General features: G+C 52.6%; 1 protein-coding gene across 1 annotated transcript; it reads left to right on the top strand.

Annotated features, from left to right (window-relative positions):
- The first annotated feature begins 1,362 nt into the window (after positions 1–1,362).
- On the top strand, positions 1,363–17,801 carry Pdgfb (platelet derived growth factor subunit B). The gene is made up of 6 exons (XM_035439187.1): positions 1,363–1,425; positions 9,867–9,963; positions 12,037–12,126; positions 13,393–13,598; positions 14,869–15,013; positions 17,677–17,801. The coding sequence occupies exons 1-6, from the start codon at positions 1,363–1,365 to the stop codon at positions 17,799–17,801; spliced, it is 726 nt and encodes a 241-aa protein (XP_035295078.1).
- The last annotated feature ends 9,652 nt before the right edge of the window (positions 17,802–27,453 follow it).

Here is a 27,453-nt window from a genome sequence, read left to right as displayed (position 1 = left end):
TTAGACAGGAACTAAGTCTAAGCTGCCAGGCTGCAGAGTCCCAGTCCTTCATCATCATGCTTTTGCCAGGCTGCAGATGTCTGGTTCTGGGGTTCAGGGGCTACACTCCTGGTGTTGGTTCTGGCCCTACAGACATGCCCCTAAACATAGGTCACTGTGCCAAGGGGTGGGGCCATGGTTCTCCTCCAGTACTTGCTAAGGGGCTAGATTCACAACCAGAGGGGCTGCCTGGCTCTGAGACCCCTTAAGCTGCAGCCCTTGCCTCAGGCCCTCCCTTGGTTCCTGCCCCCCTCCCGGCACTGACTAGGGCCAGGGGAGGAAAGGCTGTCTCCACCCACCTCTTGCACTCTCCCTTCTCCTTTATAAAGGCCGGAACAGCTGAAGGGTGGCAACTTCTCCTGCAGTCGGGAGCAGCCTGCCTGCCTCCCCCGCTGCCTCCCTGAGGGCTCCCCTCTGGCCGCCAGCGCCCATCTTTCTTTCTTCAGAGAGATATTTTGCACATACACACACGCGCAAAACGGAAAGGAGGGGGGAAAAAGCCCACCCCCCAGCCTCGTTGCAACGAGTAAGCCGGAGCAGCCGCAGCTCGAAACCCGCAAAGGACACCCAGAGCGGCGAGCGGGTGGGCGGATCGACCGACTGACCCGCGCCGCGTCCACCTGTCGGCCCGGGCCGGCCCAGCGCGCAGTGGACGCGCCGCGCGCTCGGAGCAGCCGTGCCCGCCGCTCAGGCCCCGCGCCAGGGCGCACACGCTCCCGCCCCACCACCCGGCCCGGGCGGGAGTTTGCACCTCTCCTTGCCCGGGTGCTTGGGCCGCCGCTGCAAAGCCAACTTTGGAAAAAAGTTTTTTGGGGGAGACTTGGGCTAGGAGGTGCTCAGCCCTGCGTTTTCTGATCTGGGAAGCCTTTCCAAAAAATGTTGCAGAAAAGCTAAGCCAGCGGGCAGAGGAACACGCCTTTAGCGGACGAGTAAAGACGAACCATCGACTGCCGTGTTCCTTTTCCTCTCGGAGGTTGGAGTCCCCTGCGCGCCCCCACACGGCTAGACGCCTTGGCTGGTTCGCGACGCAGCCCCCCGGCCGTGGATGCTCGCGTGGGCTCGGGATCCGCCCAGGTAGCGGCCTCGGACCCTGGTCCCGTGTCCAGGTCCTCCCCAGCCCCCCAGCGACGGAGCCGGGGCCGGGGGCGGCGGCGCCCGGGGGCCATGCGGGTGAGCCGCGGCGGCGGCTGCAGCGGCCTGAGCGCCTGATCGCGGCGTACCGGAGCGGAGCCCACCCTCCTCCCCAGCCCCCCACCCTGGCCGCGGGGGCGGCGCGCTCCGTCTACGCGTCCGGGGCCCCGCGGGGCCGGGCCCGGAGTCGGCATGAATCGTTGCTGGGCGCTCTTCCTGCCTCTCTGCTGCTACCTGCGTCTGGTCAGCGCCGAGGTGAGTTGCGACGGCGGCCGGGGCTGGATCCTTCCCTCGCCGCCCCAACCCCCATGCCTGGCTACCCCCTCTTCTCCCTGCAGTGAACTTTGGAGCCCTGCAGCGCGTGAGCCAGGCTCTGGGCACTGGGTGGCCCCAAGGGCTGGGAGGCCAGGTCCGAGGCTCTGGGCTCTACGAGGAGGCAGCGGTGGGTTTCTCTTTCCAGTGGATCAACCTAGATCCCTAAACATTTTAGTGTCCTGGAAAGGTGTGTGTTGCCCTGCCCTCTTAAGCCCCTTCCCGGACAGGGGAGAAGGAATGGGGTGGTATCTAGGGTGCCTAAGGCATCGCGTCCTCCTGAATCCACCTTGGAATCAGTCTGGGCTTTGGTTCTACCCAGGATCCGGACTGCCCTAGTGGTGTGCGCCCTCGAACTCAGGATATCCACAGAGACCTTTGGCGAGGGTTCTGGTCCCACCCAAGCTTCTGCACTGGGCTGGACTGGGCACCTCGGGGTCGTGCTGGACGGTCCAAAAGCACCTTGTATCTTGGCGCAGGGGGCCCAGAGAGGCACAGAGACACTAGAGAGACAGGCAGACAGACACACGGTAGGTTCAGACTTGGAGTAGAGACAAGACTGGGCCGCGGGGGGGGGGGGCAGTTCTGCTGGAATCCAGCCCCAGGGGCGGTGTGTGTCTGAGGCCGGGCCATACCTGCGCCTGCGCCCCCGCCCTGCGAGAGGAAGCACCTCTCTCCCCCGCATGCAGGCTGCGGAGCGCGCGCCTGCAGAAGCCTAGCTGCAAGGGAGGTGGGGTATGGAAACGTCTGCGGGAGCGATCAGGTCGGATCGGTGCCCCTACCCCTCCCAGCCTCACGTAGCAGTGAGTTGGCAAGTCTACCGGGAATCCAGGTGGGAAGGGGGCGGGGCAGGAGGAGGCGCGAGCTGGAGCTAGGCGAGGGCCGGGAGAACGGCGAGTCCGGGTCCCGTCCCGCCTCCGCCCGCTGAGGTCCAGAGCCTGCGCCTAGTCGGCTGCGGGCAAGGCCATCCCGATCGCCCGCAGCCAACAGCAGGGAAGAGGCGGCGGCGGCGGCAGAGAAGGGGTTAAGGCGGAGGGTTCCTAGGCCGCGGACCGACCTTGGGCCACCGCCAGCGCAGGTTGTTTTGACCTCGGAGGAGCCGTAGCCGTCTCCTTTTGTTCTTGGGGCTCCTCGAGGGCCGCCGGCCGCCCGCCCTGGGGGCCCCGCCCTTCCGTGGCTGCCACCCGTGGCCGGAGCCCGAAAGAGAGCAAGCTGGGCATGGCCCGGCCGCTGCAGGCCCCTCGCGACGCCCCCTCCCCGCCTCGCCTGCAGACCCCTGGGGCGCGGCCAGCTGTTGGGGGGCGGGACGCCGGGAGGCCCCAGATGCCGCCTCGCCTTGCCGCGCCGCGGGGACCTGGGGGCTGGCCCGGTGCCAGGGCGTCCTGAGAACTGCGGCGCCCCGCGGCTGCTCTCTGCAGCCCACCCCGCCCGGCCCCCGACTTGCTCACTCACCCCACGCATGCACACTCCTGGCCGGAGGCGATGCTGCGCTCCCGCGGGCGGGCGGGCGCGCAGAGCGACGGGCACGCATTAAGGCGGCCAGGTCGCGCGCCCGCCACCACGCCCGTGCACACGCGGGACACACGCGCGCGCGGCCCTAATACACGTGCGCTCACACACCCACGCACGCACGCACGTACAGCCCCTCTGTACATTCAGTGCCAGGTGCCCGCCCCCACGCAACAGGTGGGCCCGCCGTGGGCCGTGGCACCTCACCGCCTCTGTAGCCACCCATTTCCTTCCGGCGCGGGGGGGGGGGAATCTAAGGAGAAAGGGACAATCCCAGATCCTGATCTGGACTCCACAGCATCCATTTTTGGCCTGGTTATAGCAGCTTGGCACCCCTCAAACCTTACCCCCTCTTGTAACGGGTTTTCAACGGCCTCTACGTGGCCGATGGTGATGTTGAAGTGACCCCGAGTGCACGGATAGCCAGGCATTTTCCATTTCAAATAAGGGTCCATTTGACCTCCAAGACATTACGGTCCTGCTTACCTGATGAGTGTGTACCCTACACCCTCCCTATTTGGCTAATCGTGTCAGGGGTGTGGCATCCTGCGGTCTGATGGGCTCTGCTGGCTATGTAACATCTGGGTGAGGTTTCCCAGGCCTTCTCTTACCATCCCAGCTTCCTCCAGCAGCACCCCACCATTCTCATGAATATTCTTACTTGGGGTTGAGGCTGCAGCTCAGAAACTCATCCTTGCTCCTGCATAGACCACTTCTGGGCCCCGATTGCACTATGTTTTGCAGTTGACTTTCCTGATAAGCATGAGTAGTACTAGACTGAAATCATGAGGACCTGTCCCCACGGGGACCAGTCCAGGCAAGCTCCTAATCAACCGTGTAGGAATACACAAGGAGGAGCTTGCTTCTGGAGGTAACCCTGAAGTGGACTGTGTTTAGAGGGAGGCCTAGGGGTTGGAAGCAGGCTGGTAGTGTTGAGGCAGGGTTGGGTGAAAGTCAGAAAAGGCTCTGGAGGCCCCCATCTCCATCAGCTGAGCTGACTTCCCAGAAGGTTACTGTCATGTGACAATCTGTCTGCCTCAGCACCCTTCTGCCGGGAAGGAGTAGAGGGGCCCCATAGCCACCAACCACCCATTCTCCTTCTGGCTTGCTAATGGCCACAGGGGGTGGGGAAGCCCGCTTGCTGGAATCCCCCTGCCCGGAAGTGTCAAGGTCAGACAGATTCTGGAGGTCTTAGTGCAAGAATCAGGAAGTGCCTCTGTGGAGGAATTAATCCAAGTGGTTCCTGATGCCCTCCATCTTTTTGATGTTTTTTCTGTGATATATTTTCCTTCCATTTTTTTATTTGAGACAGGGTCTCACAAAGTCCAGGCTACCCTCCAACTCACTATGTATGTATGTGGGGATGGCCTTGAACCCTTGATCTTCCTACTGCCACCTCTATCATACCTGACTATGACAACTTTTCAAGGTCTGATTTATTTAGCTGTCTGTTACCTGCTTTCTCCCATGAATTGCAAACTACACTAGAGAGATTTTTGTCTTGATTCCCACTGTGTTAGTGGGGTGCTTGTAGCCTGGACAATCACCAAACAAGTGTGGAAAGAACTATGAATGGTGGGTTGGGCCCAGGCCAGGGTACTTTATTAACACAACCTTGATGAACCCTGGTCCCCGAGGGCAGCCACTCATGGCACAGTGCACTGTGGGCATCTGGCTTGTAAGCCTGCCCCTCCTCCATGGTGAGATATTAGAATACACTCTTCTCTGTCTTCAATCTGGAGTGTCAGCAGGGACGAAGGAGTTGGAAAGACACTGAAGGAGAAGCACGTTGGGCCTCAGTTTCTCTTACCTAAAATATGGAGCAAGTTGCACTCATTCAGTATTACAAATGACAGGGGAGTTGGCTCCTCTTGAGGTGGGAAGCAGTGATTGCAATGGGCCACCAGGGTGGCACATATAGGAGACAGGTCCTTTCTTCCAGCTTTGAGATTTTTTTCTCTTGCTCTAGCAGAGGTAGAGGACGCTGGTGGGCTGGCTGGGTTGCAAAAACAGGGGGAGGCTGAGGGAAAGTGTAAACCCAGGAACCAGGAAGGGAACTGCTGGCTAGAAAAGCTGGCTCCAAAAGGCTTCTATTCTATGTTGTGCCCAGAAAGGGCTCCTTCAAAGAGTTCATCTTTGCCATCTCTTCTAAATACGGCCTGAGAGGCAAGCAGGCAGGCACTAGGAGGCCTTGTCAGCTTCTGCCTTTGCCAGCCACAGACAACGCCCTGGGTGTTGGGCGGAGAGCCTGTCTCCCTCATTGCAGTGGCAGAGGCTGTGTAGTGTGTATCTGTGTGTGTGTATGCATGTGTGCTGTGCTGTGCTGGGGCCCAGGTGGAGGGTGGGGTGCAAGCCTTTTTGATCTGCCAGCCTAGCTGGGAGCAGGTAACTCACCTGGCCTCATGCTTGCTCGTGCCTCCTGCAGCTGGCTTTGGGGGTGGGACAGGGCAGGGAGGAGGCTGTTTCTCTTGGCTGCCAGGCTGGTTTGGCCCCAACTGCTTCCAAGCCACACCCTTGTCCTACCAGGAGCCCCAGGCCTGAGATCTGGGGCAGCTTCTTCAAGCTGTCAGGTGTCCTTTCCTATGTATGGAGGTGATCTGGAGGTGCACACCTGGAGGCTTCTAGAACCTGTGGCAGAAAATTCAGGCTTCAGCAGCTCCATATTGAGGGTGGGTTACACACAAACACATGGACTCTGACTGCAAACATGTTCTCTTGAGACTTCCCAGAGCACAGCATCCAGGAGTAGACCTCATGCTAAATGTTCACACCCCTAGGCCCGGAAGAAACCCACCAGCCCACAGGACACCTGGTAGTATCTGTGTGGGGCTAGGTGCCATTTCCTGTGGTCCAGCATGGGGGATTGTGTAAAGTCACTCTCTGTTGTCCCAGGGGAGGGCAGTTCTCCACCCATCTGTCACCATCCTTGAAGTATTGTGAGTGTCTGGCCCAGGACATTCGTGTCATGCTGCCCTTAAGGAGCTGTATGGAAGAATTGGTGATGATAGCAATAATAGCTAGTTAAATGCTCTTTATTTGGGGCTGCTCTGCTCTGTACAGTTACACTTACCAGGAACCCCAGAAACAGCTGTGTTAACCCCATTTAAGGGAGGAAAGCACCATTTGTTTCTTTGTCAATGGTACTGGACTGAATCCAGAGCCTCACCAATGCTAGGAATCGTTCTGCCACTGAGCTACACACTCAAGCCCTTCCTTTGTTTTTATTCTGTGACAGGGTATTACTTAGTGTCCCAGGCTGGCCTTGAATTTGTTCCATACCCCAGGCTGGCATTGAACTTATTCTTTAGCCCAGAGTGGCTGTCTTCAGCCTTCTGAGTAGCTTGGATTATAGGCCTGTGCTATTATGTCCAGCTGAAAGTAAGGTTTTTGATTTATTCTGAGTACCCTGGTTCCCTTTACTCCAGGTTTTCCTCTATTGTGGGTTTGTCACCTTTGGCACTTTGGGTATTTGGGGCTAGTGATGCTGTATCCTGTGTGACATCCTGCATACTGTGGGATGGTGAATAGCAACCCTACCTCCATCCATTGATGACAATAGCCATGATTACCAAAAATGTCTTCAGATGGTATCAGTGTCCCCTGGGGTACCATCACTGTAATTGAGATCATTGCCGTAAGATAAGGGCAAGGAAACAGCAGGAATCTTCAAATGATGCTGGGACCAGTGGCAGCATGGGACAGAGGGAACAGAGGGAAAGCATGCTTGACTGTTCCTGATGAGCCAGGAGAGGCTAGGCATGCTATGGTCTGGGAGAGACCCACCCTTGCCACTGACTAGTTTTCTAGACTTGTGGCTGTAGATTAATTTCTTTCTTTCTTTCTTTTTTTTTTTTTTTTTTTTTTTTTTGAGACAGGGTTTATCTGTGTAGCATTGGAGCCTATCCTGGCACTCGCTTAGGAGAGAATAATGTCTCTAAGCCTCAGTTTTCCCATCTGGAAGATGGGATTAATGATAGAGTTGGCCTCAGGATTGTATTTAGTACAGCATTTTGTTCAGTCAGTGCCTGGCATGAAGGATCACACCCAAGAGGATGGACCCCAAGGAGAAAGGCACAACCCTTCACTTATTTTCCAGTATTTATTGAGCACTAGCTGAATGCTTTTCCCACCTCCACAGTTTCCATCTGTGGTTTCCCCCACTCAGCCTCAGGGGTGAGTTTGTCTCCATACGGTGGTCTCCGTTTGGACTAGGGCCTGAGGTGGTGTCCACTAGGTCTGTTCAGGGCTCAGCTTGCTTTACCTCACTGGCAGCTCCAGCCATTCCTTGAGAGGACAAGGAGATCCTGGCAGAAGCACCAGACACAAACCCCCCCCCCCCCGCACTTCTCATTCCCTTGGACAAGCAAGCTACCTTATACCTCCTTGACCCACTATCCTCTGCTCCTTCTGTCACCCCCAGGCAGCATTAGAACACAATAAAATATTTTCTAACATCCTCAATTCATAGATGAAAGACCAGAGAGAAGCAGTGGCCAGCTAGAGGTCACCCTGCAATGTGAGGCAAGGAATCGAAGTCTTTTGAATACCAGTTCTGACAAAACTCGGGGGCAGTAGCCTTCGCCAGTCCACCTTTGAGCCATCTGTCCTGCACACCTCTGTCCAACTGTAAAGCTGTAGACACTATGGGACACCAAGCCCCTGCCCCCACCCCAGTCTCTCCTTCAAACCTCTAACATCCCTAGGATACCAGGCAGGTTTATAAACTCCATGATTGAACAAAGTGACCCAGATGCTGAATGGGGTTCCAGGAGCCAGATTTCATAGATTTCAAGGTGTTATGCTCCCCTCAGCTCCCAGCCTGTATCTTCGAGTTCCTAGGTTAACATGGGGGACCAGAGGTGGGTATAACTGAATCCCTAAGGAGTTTTTCCTAAATATTACTACAACTTTCAAGGACCACAAAGCTTTTGTGTGTGTGTGAGAGAGAGAGACTGGGTTTCTCTATGTTGCCCAGGCTACCCTGGAACTCCTGGGCTCAAAAGATCCTCCTGCTAGGCATGGTGGCTCATACCTTTAATGTCAGCACTTAGTAGAGGCATAGTTGAGTTCAAGGCTATCTTGATCTATGTGTCAAGTTCCAGGCCAGCCAGGGCATCATAAAACCATGTCTCAAAAAAGTAAAACCCAGAGCTATTGTTACACAAAGAAACCCTGTCTTGAAAAACCAAAAAAATTAATTTAATTAAAAAAAAACAAACTCAAAAGCAAACCCAAACTGTCTTAGATTTTTGGTTGTATGTAAAAACACTATCAACTTGGGAGGACAGATTCTGTGTCAGCTGACAGTTCCACAGCACTGTCCAACACTGAGGGAGGGAAGGCGGTGTAGGAATCTGGAAGCAGGAACTGAAGGAAGTAGAAGCCATGGTGGGTGCTGTTTACTGGCTTGCTTCTCATGGTTTGATAGCCTGCTTTCTTATAGTCCACCAGCCCAGGGGTGTCATCACCCACAGTGATCTGGGCTCTCTTATATCAATCAATCAACCAACCAATCAAGAAAATATACCCTGGGCTTGCCCACAGGCCAGTCTGATGGGGTATATTGTAATTTGAGGGTCCTTCTTCACCATTGAATCTAACTTGTGTTAAGTTGACAAAAACAAGCAAGTACACAAAAAAAGAGATCTTACCTCAGCCTCCAGGGTAGCTTGGGACTGTAGGTGGGCACCTGGCCATCATGCACCTGGGCATCATGCACCTGGCTCTTGACAAGTGTCTGAGACACATAGCTTTGCCCCCTCCCCACCCCCCCAACCCCCGCTAGCTGGCCAGGGGTAAGAACTTCTTTTCCACCTTAGACTATGAGGGCAGCACCCCACTCCCTAAACACACACACACCTGTGCTTAGTTACTCAAAGTTCCAGTCCCAGGGTGTTTCAGTGAACATAGGGTAGGGCTTCTTCACTTCTCAGTCCAGGGAAACTGAGGCACAGAGTGGCTTAGTCCTCTCAAGCCTTGTGACAAGCCTGCATTGTGTGCATGCTGTCACATGTGTGTACACCATGGTCCCAGACCTCAGACATGCCTTGGCATCTTGTGACTTTCCTTTGTCCCCTAGGACACTTTCCTCTGCCCTCACCTCTCTCTTGAGACTCCTGGGGCTATGGGATCTTCCTCTCCAGCTGTATGAATGTGATTGCAGGACCTGCGGTTTCCCTGGAGGAAGCTGGCTTGTAGTGAGGCCTGTTAAGGTTCTAACTAAGTTTCAAGTGTTTGGTGACAGGCCAGAGGGGCTCTAAAAATAGAGTTTGGTTGGGCATGGGGCATGCATGGGTAAGCTTTCAGGTTTCCCGGTTGGGCCTGAGGATTCCCTTATTTCCTCTTTGGCAGGGACTAAGTCAGTAGCCCTGGGACACACAGCCTTCTGAGATCACAAAGCTCAGCAAGCGTTATTCATTATTAAGCCCCTCTTGGGCTGGGGAAGGAGGCTAGGACACACACTTCACTGTCATTGTCTGAGTGAAGCCTCTGTTCACACCTGGTTTGTGGGTCCTGCACAAACAGTGTGGGTGTAGGTGTATGTGCCCATCTTAGCTACCAGGTGCGGAGGGAAAGTATCAAGAAATGAGATTGTTGGAGTTTCTCCAGGACCTGTGATCTGATGGAGGAGACAGATGTAGATGAGCCGGTGGAGCTGGGGGCAAGTCTGGATTCTTTGGAGGGCTGGGATGGTTCATCCTTGGATCCCACCTACTCCACCCTTACTGTCTATTTACTGGGGATGGGGGACAGATGGACGGACAGGGAATCCTTGAAAGAACTTTGTGCAAGAAAGCATGTGGTTGGTAAGACAGCCATGTCTGCCTGGTGAGCCTTTACCCCAGTTTACTCAATTCCATGTGTCTGCCTAACAGGGCGACCCCATTCCAGAGGAACTCTATGAAATGCTCAGTGACCACTCCATCCGCTCCTTTGATGACCTTCAGCGCCTGCTACATGGAGACTCCGTAGGTAAATTGGATCCTCCTCCAGAACCTCAGCCTCCGTTGGTGCTTGGAAATGATGGGGGGGGGCAGGAAGCGACACTCCTCTTGACATAAGGGAACTAGAACCATGGCAAAACCCAGTGAAGGCATGACTGCACCTACCCAGGGCAAGGCAGGGCAGAGTAGGAAGACGGGTCGGTACCTGGGACGTGGGGTGTGGTGGAAGCAGCAGCCGTGTGTGACTCTGGCTTGGTGCAGAGGGTGTGGTCTTGGAGCAGGGCAGGCAGAGAGAAAGCACTGAGGACATGCACCTATCCAGGTGTGGACCCAGCTAAAGAGGGTAGGGCTAGAAAAGTCATCTCCCTGGCCCAGGGCCTGGCCGGCAAGGTCTCCTGGGGACACCTGGCCAGGACCAGCTGACAGCCCTGCCCATGCCCAAGAGTGCACTGGGCAAATGGGCACGTGCTTGGTGGCATACACGTGGCGGGGCTGACGGGTTGGGCTGGGAATGTATTTATAAATGCTGTCTTCAGAGCAAATTCCATTCTATTCTAACCTCTGGCCTGGTCCCTGGAGCCCTGCTCAGCAGCCCCCCACCCCCACCCCACACACCCGCAGGCCCTTGTCCCTCTGGGGTCCTGTCTCTTTGTCACTTTGTAATTCTTGCCCAGACGCTATCTACGGGGGAACAGCATTTCCTGCCTTTGTTTCCTCTCTCTGTTGGGCCCCTGGCTCCTTCTCAAAAGCATTCTCGGGCCCTTTCAATACTGCCTGGGCTGGGGGGTGGTAAGGCAGGCAGGAGGGGGCCCCAGCTGGGCCCACCTATTGTTCACCACGGGGGCCCCCACCCGAAGTCTCCCACCCGTGCCCGGCTGGCCAACCCTGGCCACACAATGGGGCAACTTCCAAATTTAGCCTTCTTGCTGTTTCTTTCCAAGGCGCTCTGCCGCCCAGCTCAGGCAGCCCCTCCACACCCCTGGTGGGGGTCGGGATCTTGGATGTGAGGTTTTCAATAGCAGGCCTGTTTCGAGGCAACCATGTGGCTATTTTTTTCCTAATCAACTTAACCTTTCCACAAAGCACATCTCTCCACATCTCCTCCCCACCAGGGACATTCCAGAGATGGCAGAGAGAAAGGAAGAGAATAAGGGACAGACAGACAGGCTGATGTGGTCAACACTGTTGGGCTGGATGAAGCAGACTAGTTAATGAGTCAGTGGCGATCTTCAGGATCACAGGGATCCTAGATGGGGCAGCAGCTGGCAGAAGCCTTTGCCTTTGATGGGACCAGTGGGCTGGGGAAGATACATGAGCCCCAATGTGCCGTAAGGAGATAGCACAGGCTCATCTCCAGCCTCCCTCGGTTCATTTGTTGTTCCTCACCATTAAGAGACAAAAGGGGCTATTCACCTTGAAGATCAAGTTCAAAGCCTTCTCACCACCCTCCACTCCTAGTAATACAAGGCAGCCCCAGCCAATGCTTTGGGACATCGAGGTGTCGGGGTGGAGATGTCACCAATGAGAGCTGGTAGCACTGAGAAGAAAGGACTCCAGCTAAGAGAAGGGAGCTTTGGCTAGTGACAGGAAGAGGAGCAAAGCTTGGAAAGGGGGCAGAAAGCCCTCCCCTTTCCCTCTCCACCCTTTCTCTCCAGACCAGTAGGGCCATTGTCAAGGCTCCAGAAGGCTGTACTGCGCCTGCTAGCCCCTAGGGGATTCTGGGAATTTCTCCATTCGGCACTTCCTATGGGAACACTCTGGAGGGCACTGGGAACTGGCCTCCAGTGCTCTGGGTCCCTGCTCCACCCTGGAGGCTGAAGAGGGTTCGCTGACAGTAGCAAAGGGGAAGGGTTATTTTTAACTCCATTGACATGGGTTCTGGCCAAAAATGGGGCTAAAAACCCGGAGTGAGGCTGAAGGCTCCCAAATATGCAATCAGGCCCCACCAGCCCCATCAAACCATTCTGCTGCCCAAGGCTTTGCCTGGTTGCCTCTTCAGGGCCAGGGACCTCAGGTTTAGATGGCACTAAGGGCAGGGTCTCAGGACGTAGATGCTATCCTCAACCCAGGCCAGCATTCCTGACTATGCTTTCCCTTGCAGATGAAAATGGAGCTGAGCTGGACCTAAATATGACCCGAGTACACTCTGGAGGCAAGACAGAAAACTCATCTCGAGGGAGGAGGAGCCTAGGTAAAACCAATGGTCCAGATAGCGGCCCCCTCAAAGGGTAGGATCCAGGGAAGAAAACCCAGGGCACACAGCCATCCTGGATTGGGAGTCACTTCCCAAATCCCTTCCTACTATTAGGATTGAATGAGATGCTGTCTTTGAAGTTGAGTTACCAAGCACTCTGCCCTAAGTTTTGTTTTTAAAATATAGTGGTTTGAGTCTTTCTGTTTTTGAAACAGGATTTTACTACACAGCCCTGGCTATGTAGGTAAACCAGACTGGTTTTGAATCCACAGAGATCTGCCTACCTCTGCCTCTGGTTTTATACTCAGCTGCTTCCTCACTCTAGCCCTGGAATAGATGTTGTTAGCTGCACTCCAAAGAGTGGAGAGACTGGAATGGAAGGACTGAGGTCAGAGGGCTAATCCGTGACACTTGAGCCCAAGGTCCTCTGTCCACTGTCCCAGGTCTACACTGTGGCCTAATGCAGAGGCACCAAACTAAGCTTAGGACTGTTGGTTGCTCCTTGGCAGAGATCAAGCCAGTAGATCTGTAGGCCTTAGAGAACCCTTCCAGGCTGAAGCAGGTGGCCACCTACAGTTTCTAAGTCACCAGAGATGTGGCTGGCAGAACCTACAGGTCTCCAAGCCCCACAGCCATCCGTGACCCTTTCTCTGTAGGTGGCAGCACTTACTGTAGGCTTCACCCACCATCTTCCTTTTACCTCTGGTGAGAGGCATAGCTCTGCTGTTACCCCATATCACAGATGAGGTAGATAGATGAGGCTTTGAAAGAAAGAGACATATAGGAATAGACCAGTGCAGTCAGATGGTGTTGGCACACGCCTTTAATCCCAGTGCTCTGGAGGCAGAGGCAGACCGATCTCTGTGAGTTTGATGTTAGAGCTATCCTGGATAGTTTTGTCTTGGGGAAAGAAAGAAGAAAGGAAGGAGGGAGGGAGGGAGAGAGAGAGACCAGTCAGTGCAAGCCATCAGGCTAATAGTGGGTGAGGACTCAGGGCCAATCACACAATTGTGTAAACCTGAGAAATTGGGATCCAGGATGATGAGACAGGTGTGCATTAAAACATTTACAAGATCACATGGGATGATCTCACCTGATCCCAACCATGCTTCTTGGGGGGCAGATCTCATTGTTTTCACATGGGGTAAACTGAGGTTCAGGGTGGTCCAGCCATCTACCCAAGTTCAGGGCTGCCTGGATGGGGGTGGTTCCAAAGAAGACAATCCTCTCCTAACCGGCCATCACCTGTCCCCTCCCCCCCAGGTTCCCTGGCAGCTGCAGAGCCTGCTGTAATTGCCGAGTGCAAGACTCGCACAGAGGTGTTCCAGATCTCACGGAACCTCATCGATCGCACCAATGCCAACTTCCTGGTGTGGCCACCCTGTGTGGAGGTGCAGCGCTGCTCTGGCTGCTGCAACAACCGCAACGTGCAGTGCCGGGCCTCACAGGTGCAGATGCGACCGGTGCAGGTGCGCAGACTCCAACCCCCTCCGTCAGGCTCCGTCTTACGTCATGCCAGTCAGGCTCCGTCTTACGTCAGCCCTGTTCCAACTGGAGCCACAGATGAGCTGCTGCAGGTTGAAGGGCTTTTGCTGGGTGTTCCTAGGACGCACTCCCCAAGGCATCTTAGACCGTAGTCACGCAAAGTCAGGCAGGGTGTGTCTGGGTGTGCAATGCTAAGTAATGGGCCAATGTCACCTGCTCTACAGGGACATAATCCACAGTGCTCCTGTCTTCAAACATTTGACACTTAAAAAATGTTCGGGACAGCTGCCTAGATCCCCTCAATGCTCCATCATACTCAGGGACCTCTACATTTTGAGACTTCATCTGTCTCTTTGGCAAACTTTGTCTTTAATGAAGGTGGCACAGAATGTCCTCCAGGTGGCAATCGCTGTAGGAACTCCAGGGCCCCCACTGGCAAATGGCCCAGCACCGAGGCCACCTTGATTTTGGAAGGAGTGGGGCACAGATGCTAGTCTGTAGGAGGGACCCAGAGGCTGTTTCTGAAGCACCTGCTCTCATGTGGATAGGGCAAGGCACAGGGAGGCTCAGGTGTCTTCTAACTCTGGAAGACCAGGTCTCTGTACCCTGAGTTAGCCTTCCCTTTTCAGGTCCCCATGGGCACACAGCACAAAGCTTAAAAGCAGTGCTACCTGGTGCACTGGCTGTATGGTCATGCTCTCATTCTCTGCCCTCTGCCTTTGGCCTATCCCTGTGACCCAGATTACACATGAATGACATGCTATGCTTCCCCACCCACTGTCACGGTATCTCCTGTCCCCAGCTTTAGGGATAGACACCTGGTGGCTGGCTGCCTCCCCCTTGCAGCCTCTCTTCTAGATAAGGCCTTTCTCACTTCCTTCCAGATAACCATCTCCCCCACTCTGTTGCAGCCCCTGGCCTTGGCCAGTGCTCCAGGACTCCAGCTCTACCAGGAAATGCCTTTCTTCCACTCTGGGGGCCAGGGTGTGTGTGTATATGTGGTGGTCGAGGGGTTGCTATAGCAAAGCTGGAGGCCAGGTCAGCTAGGTTGAAGGGCTTGTTTTGATGGAAAAGCTCTGAGAGGGGCAGAGGGCAAGGCCTTGCTATTGTTTGGTTCAGAGCCCTCACTGCAGACAAGCCTGGCTTTTGGCTTTCGAGGAAAGAACCTACCTAGCGCAGGAGACTGCCAGGCATGTGAGACTGTTCTTGCACGGATGGCTTCTACAAGGGAGTTTTGCTCACTCTGTCCTCCAGGTAAGAAAGATTGAGATTGTGCGGAAGAAGCCAATCTTCAAGAAGGCCACAGTGACCCTGGAGGACCACCTGGCCTGCAAGTGTGAGACAATAGTGACCCCTCGGCCTGTGACTCGAAGTCCTGGGACATCCCGGGAACAGAGAGGTAAACCACCTTCCTAGCAGCTTAGGGGCTGCTCTGTGGGGCTCAGCCCACAGCCTCTTTGCTTTGTCACAGCTGGGGAAAGGGTGGATCCCTAAATAGGGGCCAGGAGGCTGGGGAGAGTGTTCAGTGGGTAGAGTGCTTCTAAGCAAGCATGAGGCCCTGACTTTGAATTCCTGGTAGGGGATGACAGCTGTGTCTGTCATCCCAGCACTGGAGAAGTAGAGATGGATGGATCCCAGGGTATCATCAGATGCCAGTCTAGCTGTTGGTGATCTCCAGGTTCAGTGAGAGAACCTGTCTCAGAAAATGAGGTGAAGAGCAATTGAGGAGGACCTTGACATCAACTTTTGACTTCGCATGTGTACCAGTGTGCAACAGGCCAGCCTGTGTGCACACAAGCACATGTGCACAATCATGCACACACATGTATCTGAATCCACACAATGCATATACCACACACACACACACACACACACAAAAACAAACAAACAAACAAACAAAAACCATTATTGATGGAGATCAGGTGGATACATCTCTGGTTAAATTTATTGGAGATATTTGATCTCACCAAGAACACTCTGTATTCTTCCCAATGTAAATGAGGTTGCAGCCCCTGTCCTTACTACCAACCAGTCCTCTTCTGTCATCTACAGGAGGTCTGCAAGTAAAGGCTGGGCATCTTTATAGCTGGGATGTGACAGGCTGACTGACGTTCAAGCATCCATCAGATGAGTTCATGTCTTTAATGCCAGAAGTGTCAGACAGTTAGATTTGTGTTGAAGAAGTCTCAGATGCTCCTCCTGTTTTTGTAGTGGAGGTCCCTGACGTCAAAAGATGTTGGATCCTTGCTCCAGGTCACACAGCCCAGCCTAGGTCCTGAAATTCCCTTCTTGGCTCTTTCCTCACCCTGGTAGCTCTCTTTGGTTTTCACTCACCTGCTTTACATTCTACACTATAGAAGAATTTGTAAGTGTTAGTATTGGAATGTTCAGAACACTGAGGGACTCTTCCAGGTTCATCTCTAGTACAGCACAGATTGGTGCTGGTTCTTTGGAATTCTTTTTGTTTGTTTTGTTTTGTTTTTCCGAGACAGGGTTTCTCTGTAGCTTTGGAGCCTGTCCTAGAACTAGCTCTGTGGACCAGGCTGGCCTCGAATTCAGAGACCTGCCTGTCTCTGCTTCCTGAGTGCTGGGATTAAAGGCGGAGGTTCTTTGGAATTCTTAGGCTCAAACCTCTATCATGTGTTAGTTGTGTGAATTGGACCAGCCCAGCCTCCTGTGCATGGGCTGGTCTTTGGTGTAGAAGCTCTCTATGGGGTGTATCCATGGCCCTCCTGGGTGTCATCCCTCCAGAGCATCTGAGCTTGCCCAGATCTCTACACTGCAAAGAAAACTGAATTTGCATCAAAGGGAGGATGCCTCAATAACTGGAGGGCAGGAGCTCTCCAGTGGCTCTCAGGAAGTGCTGGCCCCCTGCCTGGCTTCCCAGAGACCAGAAGGAGGAGAGGTTGACAGTCAGCCTGGCCCAGGGCTCCCAGGAACTGTCGTTTCAAGCAAGTGTTGGAGGTGGGAAGCACAGATAGATGCCAGGGCTTCAAACACAGCTCTCTGCCTCAGTTTCCCCAACACTGTAGGATGAATAATACCCACTGTGGAAATGAAGGAGCTTATAGTGGAACCAGGTGCAGAGTAGGTGCTTGCTGGGGTTCTGGCTCTTGATGTACTTTCTCAACCCTAGGAGGTCACGACTGCTTTAAAGGCATGGGCACAGAGTGGTTAAGTGACTTGCCCCATGGCACACAGTCCCTGGAAGAGTCCAAGTTTGGCCCAGGGCTGACCCCTGACTAAGCTGTGACCCAGTCCTCCATTCTATTTCTCAGAGTGCCCAGGAATTTAAATGACAGTCCCAGTTCCAAGGAAAGTCTTGATTCTGGCCTGAAACCCAGTTGCCTGCTCCTCATCTTGTAGCTAGAGGTCTCAGTAGGAGTGCTGGCCAGGGAGATGGGAAGCAAGAGGGTCACAGTGGTGACTGGCCACCACTCATGCTGTACTGTGGCTGACCCTGCTTCTTGAGTAGTTTGTTGATATTTCTGCAGTCTAGCTGTGGCTGGAGGGGACAGCTACATCTGTGGCGCAAGAGAACCAGTTCCTAAACAATGTCTCTAGCCAGATTTTTCATATAGTGAGACAGGGTGACAAAAGTACAAAGGTGGGTTGTACCCATCCTCTGAAGACATGTGTCAGCAGGACCTCCTGTTGGTTTGAAGGATCTAGGGCCAGGCCACCTACATGAAGTGGGAAAATAAGCCCATCCATCTTTGGGTAGTGACAAGGACTTGGGGACCACATTGAAATGTAACCTAGGTTAGGCATTTCTTGGCCAGCTTATTGCCATGTAGTCCACTCCCCTTTCCCATGAGGTGGGCCATCCTCTTGCCTCACTCCCAGATAGAGAAACTGAGGCTTACAAGGTTCAGTCACATCCCCAGAGGACACACCTGGTGAGCAGTGGGGACTCAGCTATGACCTCATGAAGTCTGACCTTGACTGTCCCCTGGTCCACTTCCTGAGCCAGCCCTAAGGCTCACAACAGGCATTGGGGTACAAGGAGAATACCCTATAACCATCATGTGCTAATCATCAACACTTTTCGTTCTTGAGCAGCCAAGACGTCTCAAACTCGGGTGACCATTCGGACGGTTCGAGTCCGCCGACCCCTCAAAGGGAAGCATCGAAAATTTAAGCACACACATGAAAAGGAGGCACTGAAGGAGACTCTCGGGGCCTAGGGGCATCGGCAAGCGTGTGGGCAGGTAAGGACTTATCAAGAAAGCCAAGGCTCTGATACTCCCTGGCCGTGACTTAGATTTGGGGTGAGGGCCAGCAGGGACATTTGCTCTCTTCAGCCCCATCATCCCCAAGTTTTTCTTCTGCCTAACTGTGCCTCAGCCTCTCCAAGTGGGTATCTGCCCTGCCACTCCAGTTCCCCATGACTCCACCATCCCAGCCCTGGGGCCTGCTGGAAACATGACGGCAAGAGCACCAGTCCTTGTCTTGTCATGGGGCCTAGGAGCCAAGGGAGCCCCTGAGCCGTCTCTGACCCTGTGTCTCTCTGTTCTGCCCGCAGGGTTATTTAATATGGTATTTGCTGTATTGCCCCCATGGGGTCCTTGGAGTGATAATGTTGTTCCCCTCGTCCGTCTGTCTCGATGCCTGATTCGGACGGCCAATGGTGCTTCCCTCACCCTGCGTGCCCGGCCACCTCCACCAGCAGCACTGTTTCTGCCTGCCCTGCGGCTCCAGAAGCAAACAAAGGACTCTACTCCATGCTGCTTCTTTCCTTGACCCCAAGAACCTGGGGCAAGTGGGCAGGAGCCTCACAGGGGACTGTGGACTGGCCCCAGGAACCTGGGACTTGGCCAGAGGACCTCTGCATGTCCAGCCTGGTTCCTGGACCCCTGGCCAGCCAGCAGGGAACACTTTCAGGCAGGCTAGGGTCCCTTGTAGTCCCATGCCAGGACCACATGGGGAGCACAGACTAGAGGAACCCTCATGGCACCCATAGCTGCCACTCATCTCTCCCTGTCCCCTCAGCCCATAGTGGCTTTTCATTTTATAAGTATGAAATCATGGAAGACATGAACTCCTCTGGGCGGGTGGCCACACGCCTTCTCTGATGGATTGGAGGTGCAGTGTGCTTGTGACCTGGGCCACGTCCCCTGCCTCTCCCCACGTCCCCTACATCCACTTCTGTTTCCTTTCTCTACCTCCACTCAGTGTCTTCTTCCTCGTGCACCCTTCAGTCTGCTCCACCATGGGTCCTGATGGAGGCTTTGAATGACCCTGTCATTCTTCCTTAGGACAGGAGACCTGTCTATTATATTTGGCTCCAGCCAAGACTACCCGGTAAGGTTACGTGGGATGTGTATTGCCCATGTGCACTGCACTGCATGTGGAGAATTCTGTCTTATTTATTATGACTTTCTGGCAGATGTAGGTCAAGCCTCTGAGCAAAGGAAACCTTGTTTTAATTCACACCGAGGCCCTATGTGGACTGGCTGTGTGTGCCCTGACCCAGCCTGGAGCTCGCACTGAACCTGTGGTGCTGGGGTAGCAACGTGGTTTACTGCCCATTGCCTCCACTGCCCCAGCCTCAGCTTCAGCTGTTCCCTTCCGGGCAGGTGTGGGACAGTCGGACATCTTCAAGGGAGGGGCAGTCCTGGCTGTCCTCTCTCCTGCGTGCACATTGCCCCTCAAACCTTTTGTGGTTTTACCTGGTACCTTCTTCCAGGAAGCCAGCTGGTAGACTGGAAGTGGGAGAGAGAGGGAGCGCTCTAGAGCCCTTAGGAGGACTGGGGTTGATGCACCCACCTTCTCCCCCCACCTCCCCCTGCACTTTCTCTTCCCCCTCCCAGGTCCACTTCCTTCAGTTTGTAAAGTTGGTGATTATATTTTTGGGGGCTTTCTTTTTATTTTTTAAATGTAAAGTTTATTTATATTCCGTATTTAAAGTTGTAAAAAAAAAGAAAAAAAAAAGCCACAAAACAAAACCAAGCGAATCCTCTGGAAGTCTTGTCTGTTGGCATTGGGTGTGACAATTAACCTTTCCATGTTGGCAGGATGCGCCAACAGCTTGCTACGTGTTCTTTTCACTCTGGGAGGCTAGGCACCGTTGGGCATCCTCATGTGTACACAGACACACACTTACACGTGCTCATGCATATCTGGGCCTAGCTCCAGGGGCAAGCCCCTGTCTCAGGGAGAGGGAGAGTTGGTCCTGGCCCCATAGCAGGGCCTGACACCTGGCCTCCTGGGCCTGCTTCTGTAGAGAGATTGATTTCTGTTGTACATCCAGGGGAATGTACCCCAGCATTGTAGGTGGCATGTATGGGGGACTGGAGGAGGCACTGGAGGGGTTGTGGGATTCATCCAAAAAGGGCCAAGCACTGACCTGGGCTCAGCCCTTAATCTGCTATGTGACCTTAGGCCAGTCACAGCTCAGTCTGACCATGGAGATGGGAAGGGAAGGGGCTGCTGGCAGCTAAAGTTCAGTCCTGGGGTCCTGTGCCTTTCTTCAACCCATTCTTTTGGTGCTGGAGAGGCAAAGCAGACTCCTGCTGAGCAACACTTCAACCTTACTGTCTTCTTTATACCCGGAGCCTTGGATACCAGCTTCTAAAGAAGTATTCTGGTTCCTACTTACAGTATAGAGTTAACAAGGAACCCAGGAGAGGGGAGTCTGTATCACTGAAGGGATGACTGCAACCTAAAATCATGTTGCCCTGAACTGCTCGGCTCCATGTCCCTTGGTATATGCAAGGGCAGCTGAGGCCATCTTGGCTGAGGTAGAGGCTCCCATAGTTATGACTCAATTTGTTCACTCACCCTTTGAGCCCTACGACTAATGTCTGTCCCTGCCAGTACTTCCAGAGCCACATGACTCAAGTACCAACCTGTGCTAGAGGAGAGGGGTCTAGACCATGGCGGTGAGTAGAGCTGAGGAAAATGTCTGGAATCTTCCATATGGCCTGACATTCTTATGTAGAGCCTCCCTTTCCCTGGACCCCCAATATCCAGCTTCCCAGATACCAGAGCTAGTGCTGGCATTGGGGCAGTGTGTGTGTGGGAGGGAGAAATGAGAGGAGACTCACCAGGATATAGAAATCGAGACAGCTGCAGGGCCCAGGGCATGGGACATCTTGACAGCTGCCAACAGCTGGGCTACTTCATGGATGATAGCAGGAACCTCCCAAAAGAGCTGCTTGGATCTGTCCTCTTACCTGTGGTCCTTGCCAGGTAGCCACCAAATCTGTGGACCTTTGGGGGCGTGCTGGGAAAGCATTCTCTCTTTTTTGGGGGGGAGGGGGGAGGGTATGGTTGAGACAGGATCTTATTATATAACTCTGGCTGGTCTAGAACCCAGCTATGTAGACTAGGCTGGCCCTGAACTTGTAGAGATCTGCTTGCCTCTGCCTCCTGAGTTCCGGCTCAGCAGTCTCTTCATTATTTCCCTTGGCTCCATGGTAACCCTCTAAGGAAAAACCACACGACTTATTTTATTCATTGCTCCTTAGAATCTCACAGGTATCTGATGTATATGTCACAGTCACCCAGAAAAGACTGCTGGGAAGGTCATAATCTGTTATTGGAAGGGTAAAGTATGTCTGTCCAAAAGCATGGCTCTTCTGCCTGGACACACACAAAGTTGTGGTTGGAAAACTATAGACTCAGGGTGTCACTGTTGAAAAAGGTTTCAGTTTCTCACTAGCTCTTTGCTTGACCCAGCATCTTCCTTGTTGGGAAGAGCTGTGGATGCTGAGATCATGTCAAATACCTTCTATGTGTCCAGTGTCATCTCTCACAAGTCTGTGCTTGTGTCTCTCAAACCTCTCACCTGCCCATCTGTTCCTCCACCACCCATTCATATACACATCCATTTGTCTGCTCATCCATCATCCACCATCCACCCGCCAACCAGTCCTTATACATACATCTTCCCATTTGCCTGTCTACTCATTCATTTACACATTGGTATGTCTACTCATCTACCCATCTGCCTGTCCACCCGCCAATCCATCGTTCATATATATATATATATCCCATTTGCCTGTCCACCCTTCTATCCATCCACCCACTCATTCACACATTCCCTCATCAATACATACATCCAACCATTCATCATTCATACATCCATCCATCTGTCCATCTGTGTGTCTATCCATTCATCCAACTGCCCATCTAGCTATCATCTACACATCCACCAACTCATCCATCTACTCATTTCTCATCCATTCATCTTTCTACCCATTCATCCACCAGTCTATTTACATATTCATATGTTGTTCACCCACCACATCCATTCATCATTCATCTATCCACCCACCCATATATTCACCCACTCATCCATCCATCCATCCATCCATCCATCCATCCATCCCTCATTCCTGCCCCACCTGCCCCACTTCTTCCTCTACAGTGTGACGCCCATACTATGCTCCACTTTCTGTCTTTGCCGACTCATTCTATCAATCTCCAAGGAACTTGAAACCCACGGTGGAGAGGACACAGCTTAGTGATGAACACCAGCTCTCTATTGTAGCCTTGTTTCCTCCCTTTGTACAGGTTTTAGAGACCCAAGGGCAAAGGCTTGCTCAGCATGTTTGGCCTGGTAAGTGATAGATTGCTCTCTCTTCTCACTGCTGCAATGCCTGTGTCTGTTCCTGGTGCTGCCCTATTGTTCTGCTCACTTTACCTGGTGCCTGACTCAGGCCAGGTGTCAGCAAGTTCCAGCCCCTACCCACAGTCCCGTAGGGTACAACTGGTCCTCCTACAGATGGCAACAGTCCCCTAGAGGAATATTTGTGGTCCAGACCACTTCCTTCCCATAGGAAGTTCTGAGTTTGAGTTGTGGGGCTGGGGGAGGCCTTATGTCCCTTATGTCCCCCAGGTGGGGCCCCAGTCAGACTTCTGAGCAACAAACATAAGCCCTTCTATAAGATGTGGACTGCTGGGCACCATGTGTCTACCCTGGTAAGAGCAAACCATACTTCTGCCCAGCTCTCTCCACCAAGCCCATGGGAAGATGTCAGAGCCACCCTCACCAATGGAGACAGCATCCTGAATTCAGAGGCACTGATAAATACAGTTGCACTCATAAATCCCATTGTATATGCACACTTGCAACCCGCTCTGGGGCCTCTGGGGCCTCTGGGGCTTTGCTGATATGAAAAAAAAAAAAAAACAATTCACAGTGTTCAGCTTTATATAAGCTTGACCATATGGCACACGCCTTTTATCCCAGCACTCGGGAGCAGAAACAGGCAGATCTCTGTGAGTTTGAGACCAGCTTGGTCTGCAAGAGCTAGTTCCAGGACAGCCTCCAAAGCCACAGAGAAACCCTGTCTCAAACAAACAAAAAAACAAAATAAACTTGACCATAGTCTAAAGACCTCACAGATTGTATTCCCAGGGTCCCTGGTAATGTCAGGTCCAACCTCAGCAGTGAGACATCCCATATCCATCCATCCCATCTACCCACCTACCCATTCATCCATCCATTTGTCTGTCCATTATCTGCACATTCAACCTTCTCCATTAATCAAACCATCATCTATTTGTCTATCCATCATGTACCCACCTACCTATCATTCACCCACTGTCTGCCTATCACCTACTCATTTATCCATCCTCCATCTATCTATCCATCTATCCATCCATCCACCCATAATCCCCCATCTACCCATCATTCACCCACTTATCTGTCTACCATTTATCTACCCATCATCTACATAATCATCCATCGAGCATCCTTCATGTACCTCTTATCCACTTAGCCACTCATTCAACATCCATCCACTCATCATCTCTCCACTCATTTACCCATCCAATATCTATCCACTATCATCCATTCACTCAACCATCTACCCATCCCTTTCTTCACTAGCTGTGAAGGATCTCTGTGAAGACTGGGTTTAGAATATCCCAAGATGCTCCTGAGGAGTTGTGACCTCCTGATAATTATTTAATCCACTATTCTACAGGTCAGGTTTAGGTTTCAATTTTGGCTCTTGGTCCTGAGGCTGCAAGAATTCAGTTGAACTTTCAGGGATGCAGTAGAAGTCCTCAGGGTTTGCTCTCAGTTGTTTTGTTCTGTTTGTGTGGTGCTGAGGATGAAAGCCATGTCAGATAATCCACAGAGTCACACTCCATCCAGGCTGAGCCTCAGTTCTTGGTCTGGGTTCTGAGTCAGGAATTCAGGAGTTAGGCTGGGTGATGGTGGCGCATGCCTTTAGTCCCAGCAATCAGGAGGCAGAGGCAGGCGAATCTCTGTGAATTCAAGGCCAGCCTGGTCTTCAAAGAGAGTTCCAGGACAGTCTCCAAACCTACAGAGAAACCCTGTCTCAAAAAACAAGAACAACAACAAAAAGGCAAAACAAAACAAAAATTCAGGAGTTTAGGATAGTGTCCCATGGTCCTCCCACTGCCATAATGGAATTCCTCCTTCCTTTTCTTCTGAGGACCAGAGTCACATCTTCAATGGACCCTTCAGTACAGGTGACTCCAAATGGCAGAGCTGGCATGCTGTCTCTGGCTGCACACCAGGTACCCTGGTTCCAGCTGCACACCACAGGCATCTACAGCTGTCTTAACCATGTGTCCATTCTTACTAACTTATCCCAAGCAATCCCCATAACCAATTCCAGTTTCCCTAAGTCTCCTCCAATAGTCATTGCCTGCAGCCAGTCCAGGCTCCAGTTTTGATGTAAGGCAATGGTTTTCAACACCAGCAAGAGAAAGCACTGGTTAACTTGAGGAGAAAGGGTTGCTTAAAGCGTGAATATGGAAAGAATGTTGGGTGCTTCACACGTGGCTAGAAGGCTGGAGAGCTGTACTCTGGACATTGGTGGCATCGCCCTGTGCCTGGCACCTCCTATTCCCAGGACCCAGCACAGAGCTGCTACCTCAGGACCCAGCCAAGAAGGTTCTGTAGCCCTCATTTTGCTTTCAGTCCTGTCTTGGTGTACCTGATTAGGGAGTGTCCGAGTACCCATCCCTCTGGTCTACTGCCTTGATGTGGCCATAAACTGGAAGGTGAGGGAGTGAAATTTTCTGTTGGAGCCCTGATCTTGCTGCAGTTGCAGGCACACACATGAGCATACAATACGTGCTGCTGAATCAGGAAATGTTTCTCTAAGGGCCCAGGTCAAGGATGTGACCACAGCACTGAGCTTGGGTCATCTAGATGACTCAGTCCATGAAGAATTCTAGAAAATCAAAATTAACAAGCCTTTAATACCAACAGCACAGGCAGGCAGATACCTATAAGTTCCAGGCTAGCCTGTTCTACATAGAGAGTTCCAAGACAGCTGGGGCTATGGAGAGAGACTCTGTCTCAAAATACACACACACACACACACACACACACACACACACACACACACACACACACACACACACACACACAAAGCTGGGCTTGGTGGCACATACCTGTAATCCCAATATTTGGGAGACTGAGGCAAGGGGATTATGAACTGTAGGTCAGTCTGTACTACAAAGCAAGACTATCACACAAAAAAATAAAGTCTGGGAGGCTGAAGAGCCACTGCAGTAGCCTTGGTTGCCCCCTCCCTGCACCACTGGGAAGGTGCTTCCTGATCAATTGGTTTTGTCTGAGGTCACCCTTGACTTGACAAGAGTAGCAGAACCCGGATGTCACTCAGAGGACCCTTTGCAGGGAGGCAATGGTGGAGTGGCAACAGCCTGGTGTTCTTGGGGCCTGGGATGAGCAAACTTGATCTTCACTTTGGAGCATGGACTTGGGCCACAGAGGGTAGCAGAAGCCTCAAGCTGGAGACTCACAGCCATCCATAAAGTGACTGTGCCACCTGAGACCAAGACCCTTGTGACAAGTTGCAATGCCAACAGCAATGTGTCAAATGAAATGGCTGAAAGTTAGGGTGGTGTCCTGTGTGTGGGGTCTGGAGGACACTGCTTGCCAAGGCCTCTTGGTTCCCTGAGGTGTTAAGTGCAGAGTAGGGGACACAGAGATCTCTTGTAGTCACAGTGCACTTGTTCCTTCTGTCATCCAGGACCCCGTGGCTGCTGGCACAAAGTCAGCCTCCCTTCCTTTCGAATGAACACCTGTTCCTTGACCAAGCTCAACTCCACCTACATCCGCCCCAGGCAAGACTGCATTTTCTGGGTTCTTGGCGGTTTCCAGACACCGTGTGCATTCTGATGTGTGGGTGTCCAACCCATCTCTGTGCCCAATTGACCCATGTCACCTGAACACTCACTCTTGAGGTTGATTTATCCTGTATTTCTTACGACACAGTCTCACTATGTCACCCTCACTAAGTCAAATTATGTCACCCTTGCTAGGCCTTAGACTCACCCACATCTGCCAGCCTCTGTTGTGTCCTTTCCACATCTCCTTAGAAGTGTCACCTACTTCTCGGTGTCCTGCTCCTGCGTGGTAACTTCCCTCTCGACTACACTGTGTTCAGAGTCCCACCCCCTTATCTTTCTCTAAAGAACCGTTTCTGTGATCCCTACACACAATCTGATGCCCCCACAGAATAACATTTTCCTTATCCGCCTTCAAAAATTGCTTTTAGTTGGGCGTTGGTGGCACACACCTTTAATCTCAGCACTTGGGAGGCAGAGGCAGGCAGATCTCTGTGAGATCCAGGCCAGCCTGGTCTCCAGAGCGTGTTCCACGATAGACTCCAAAGCTACACAGAGAAACCCTGTCTCAAAAAACCAAAAAAAAAAAAAAAAATGCTTTTAATGCAGCACGGCACACCTGGTGACAGCGGGAGGCAGAGGCAGGTGGATCTCCAGTAGTTGGAGGCCAGCCTGGTCTACAGAGCTAGTTCCAGAACAGCCAGGACTATACAGAGAAACCCTGTCTTGTGGGGAAAATACTTTTAATGAGAATAAATTTAGGATGACCCAGATATAAGAATTTCAATGAAAGTCCAGGCTACTCTCGGTCCCATGCTTTTTGGTTTTTCGAGACAGGGTTTCTCTGTGTAGCTTTGGAGCCTATCCTGTCACTCTGGAGACCAGGCTGGCCTCGAACTCACAGAGATCTGCCTGCCTCTGCCTCCCGAGTGCTGGGATTAAAGGTGTGCACCACCAACGAGTCCCATGCTTTAGGCTCCTAGAGGCTGAGAGGTGCTCACTCACATACTGTACATCCTGCTTCCAAGATGTGAAAAGGCCCTGTGGTCTGTCAGTGGCTACACTCCAAGTGTCCATATGTTCTATATCAGCCTACACCAGCTATCTGTCACACACACACACACACACACACACACACACACACACACACACACACACACTTACTTTATGGTGATAACACTTTTAATCCCAACACTCAGGAGGCAGAGGCAGGCAGAGCTCTGTGATTTCAAGGCCATCCTGGTTCTCCATAGGAAATTCCAGGCCAACCAGGGTTATAAGGGGATCAGGCTCTCAAAGAGGAATTGGAACAGTATTGATTCTAGCAGCATGAGCCAGGATAGCCCAGAGGTTCATCAGTAGGTGTGGATAAGATCCATCTCCACAACAGAGCACTATTTAGCCCAGAAAAGGAGGAGCCTTCTGACATACAACAGAATGAGCCTCTAGGGCACGTGCTAAGTGAAATAAGCCAGACACAAAAATCCAAATATTGCCTCATCCACCCCTCTGAAGTTCCTAAAGCAGTCAGATTCATAAGGCAGGCAGCAAGCAGCACTATATGAGGGTGACTGCCAGGATGACGGGGGATGGAGAGAGGACAATAAGGGATGACAGACAAGCAGAGACGAATGTGGATAGAATTTTTATCTTGCTAGAATCTAGCAGCTACATGAAGATTTCAAGGTAGGTGGTGGTGCTGACTTTATTGAGACACTGCTAGCGCCCCCGAACTGTGAACTCAGAAACAACAAA

The sequence above is a fragment of the Cricetulus griseus genome, chromosome 2, assembly GCF_003668045.3.
Source record: "Cricetulus griseus strain 17A/GY chromosome 2, alternate assembly CriGri-PICRH-1.0, whole genome shotgun sequence".
In the NCBI taxonomy this organism is placed as follows: Eukaryota; Metazoa; Chordata; class Mammalia; order Rodentia; family Cricetidae; genus Cricetulus; species Cricetulus griseus.
Note: the sequence above shows the minus strand (reverse complement) of the source record. Positions and strands in the feature narration are given on the sequence as shown.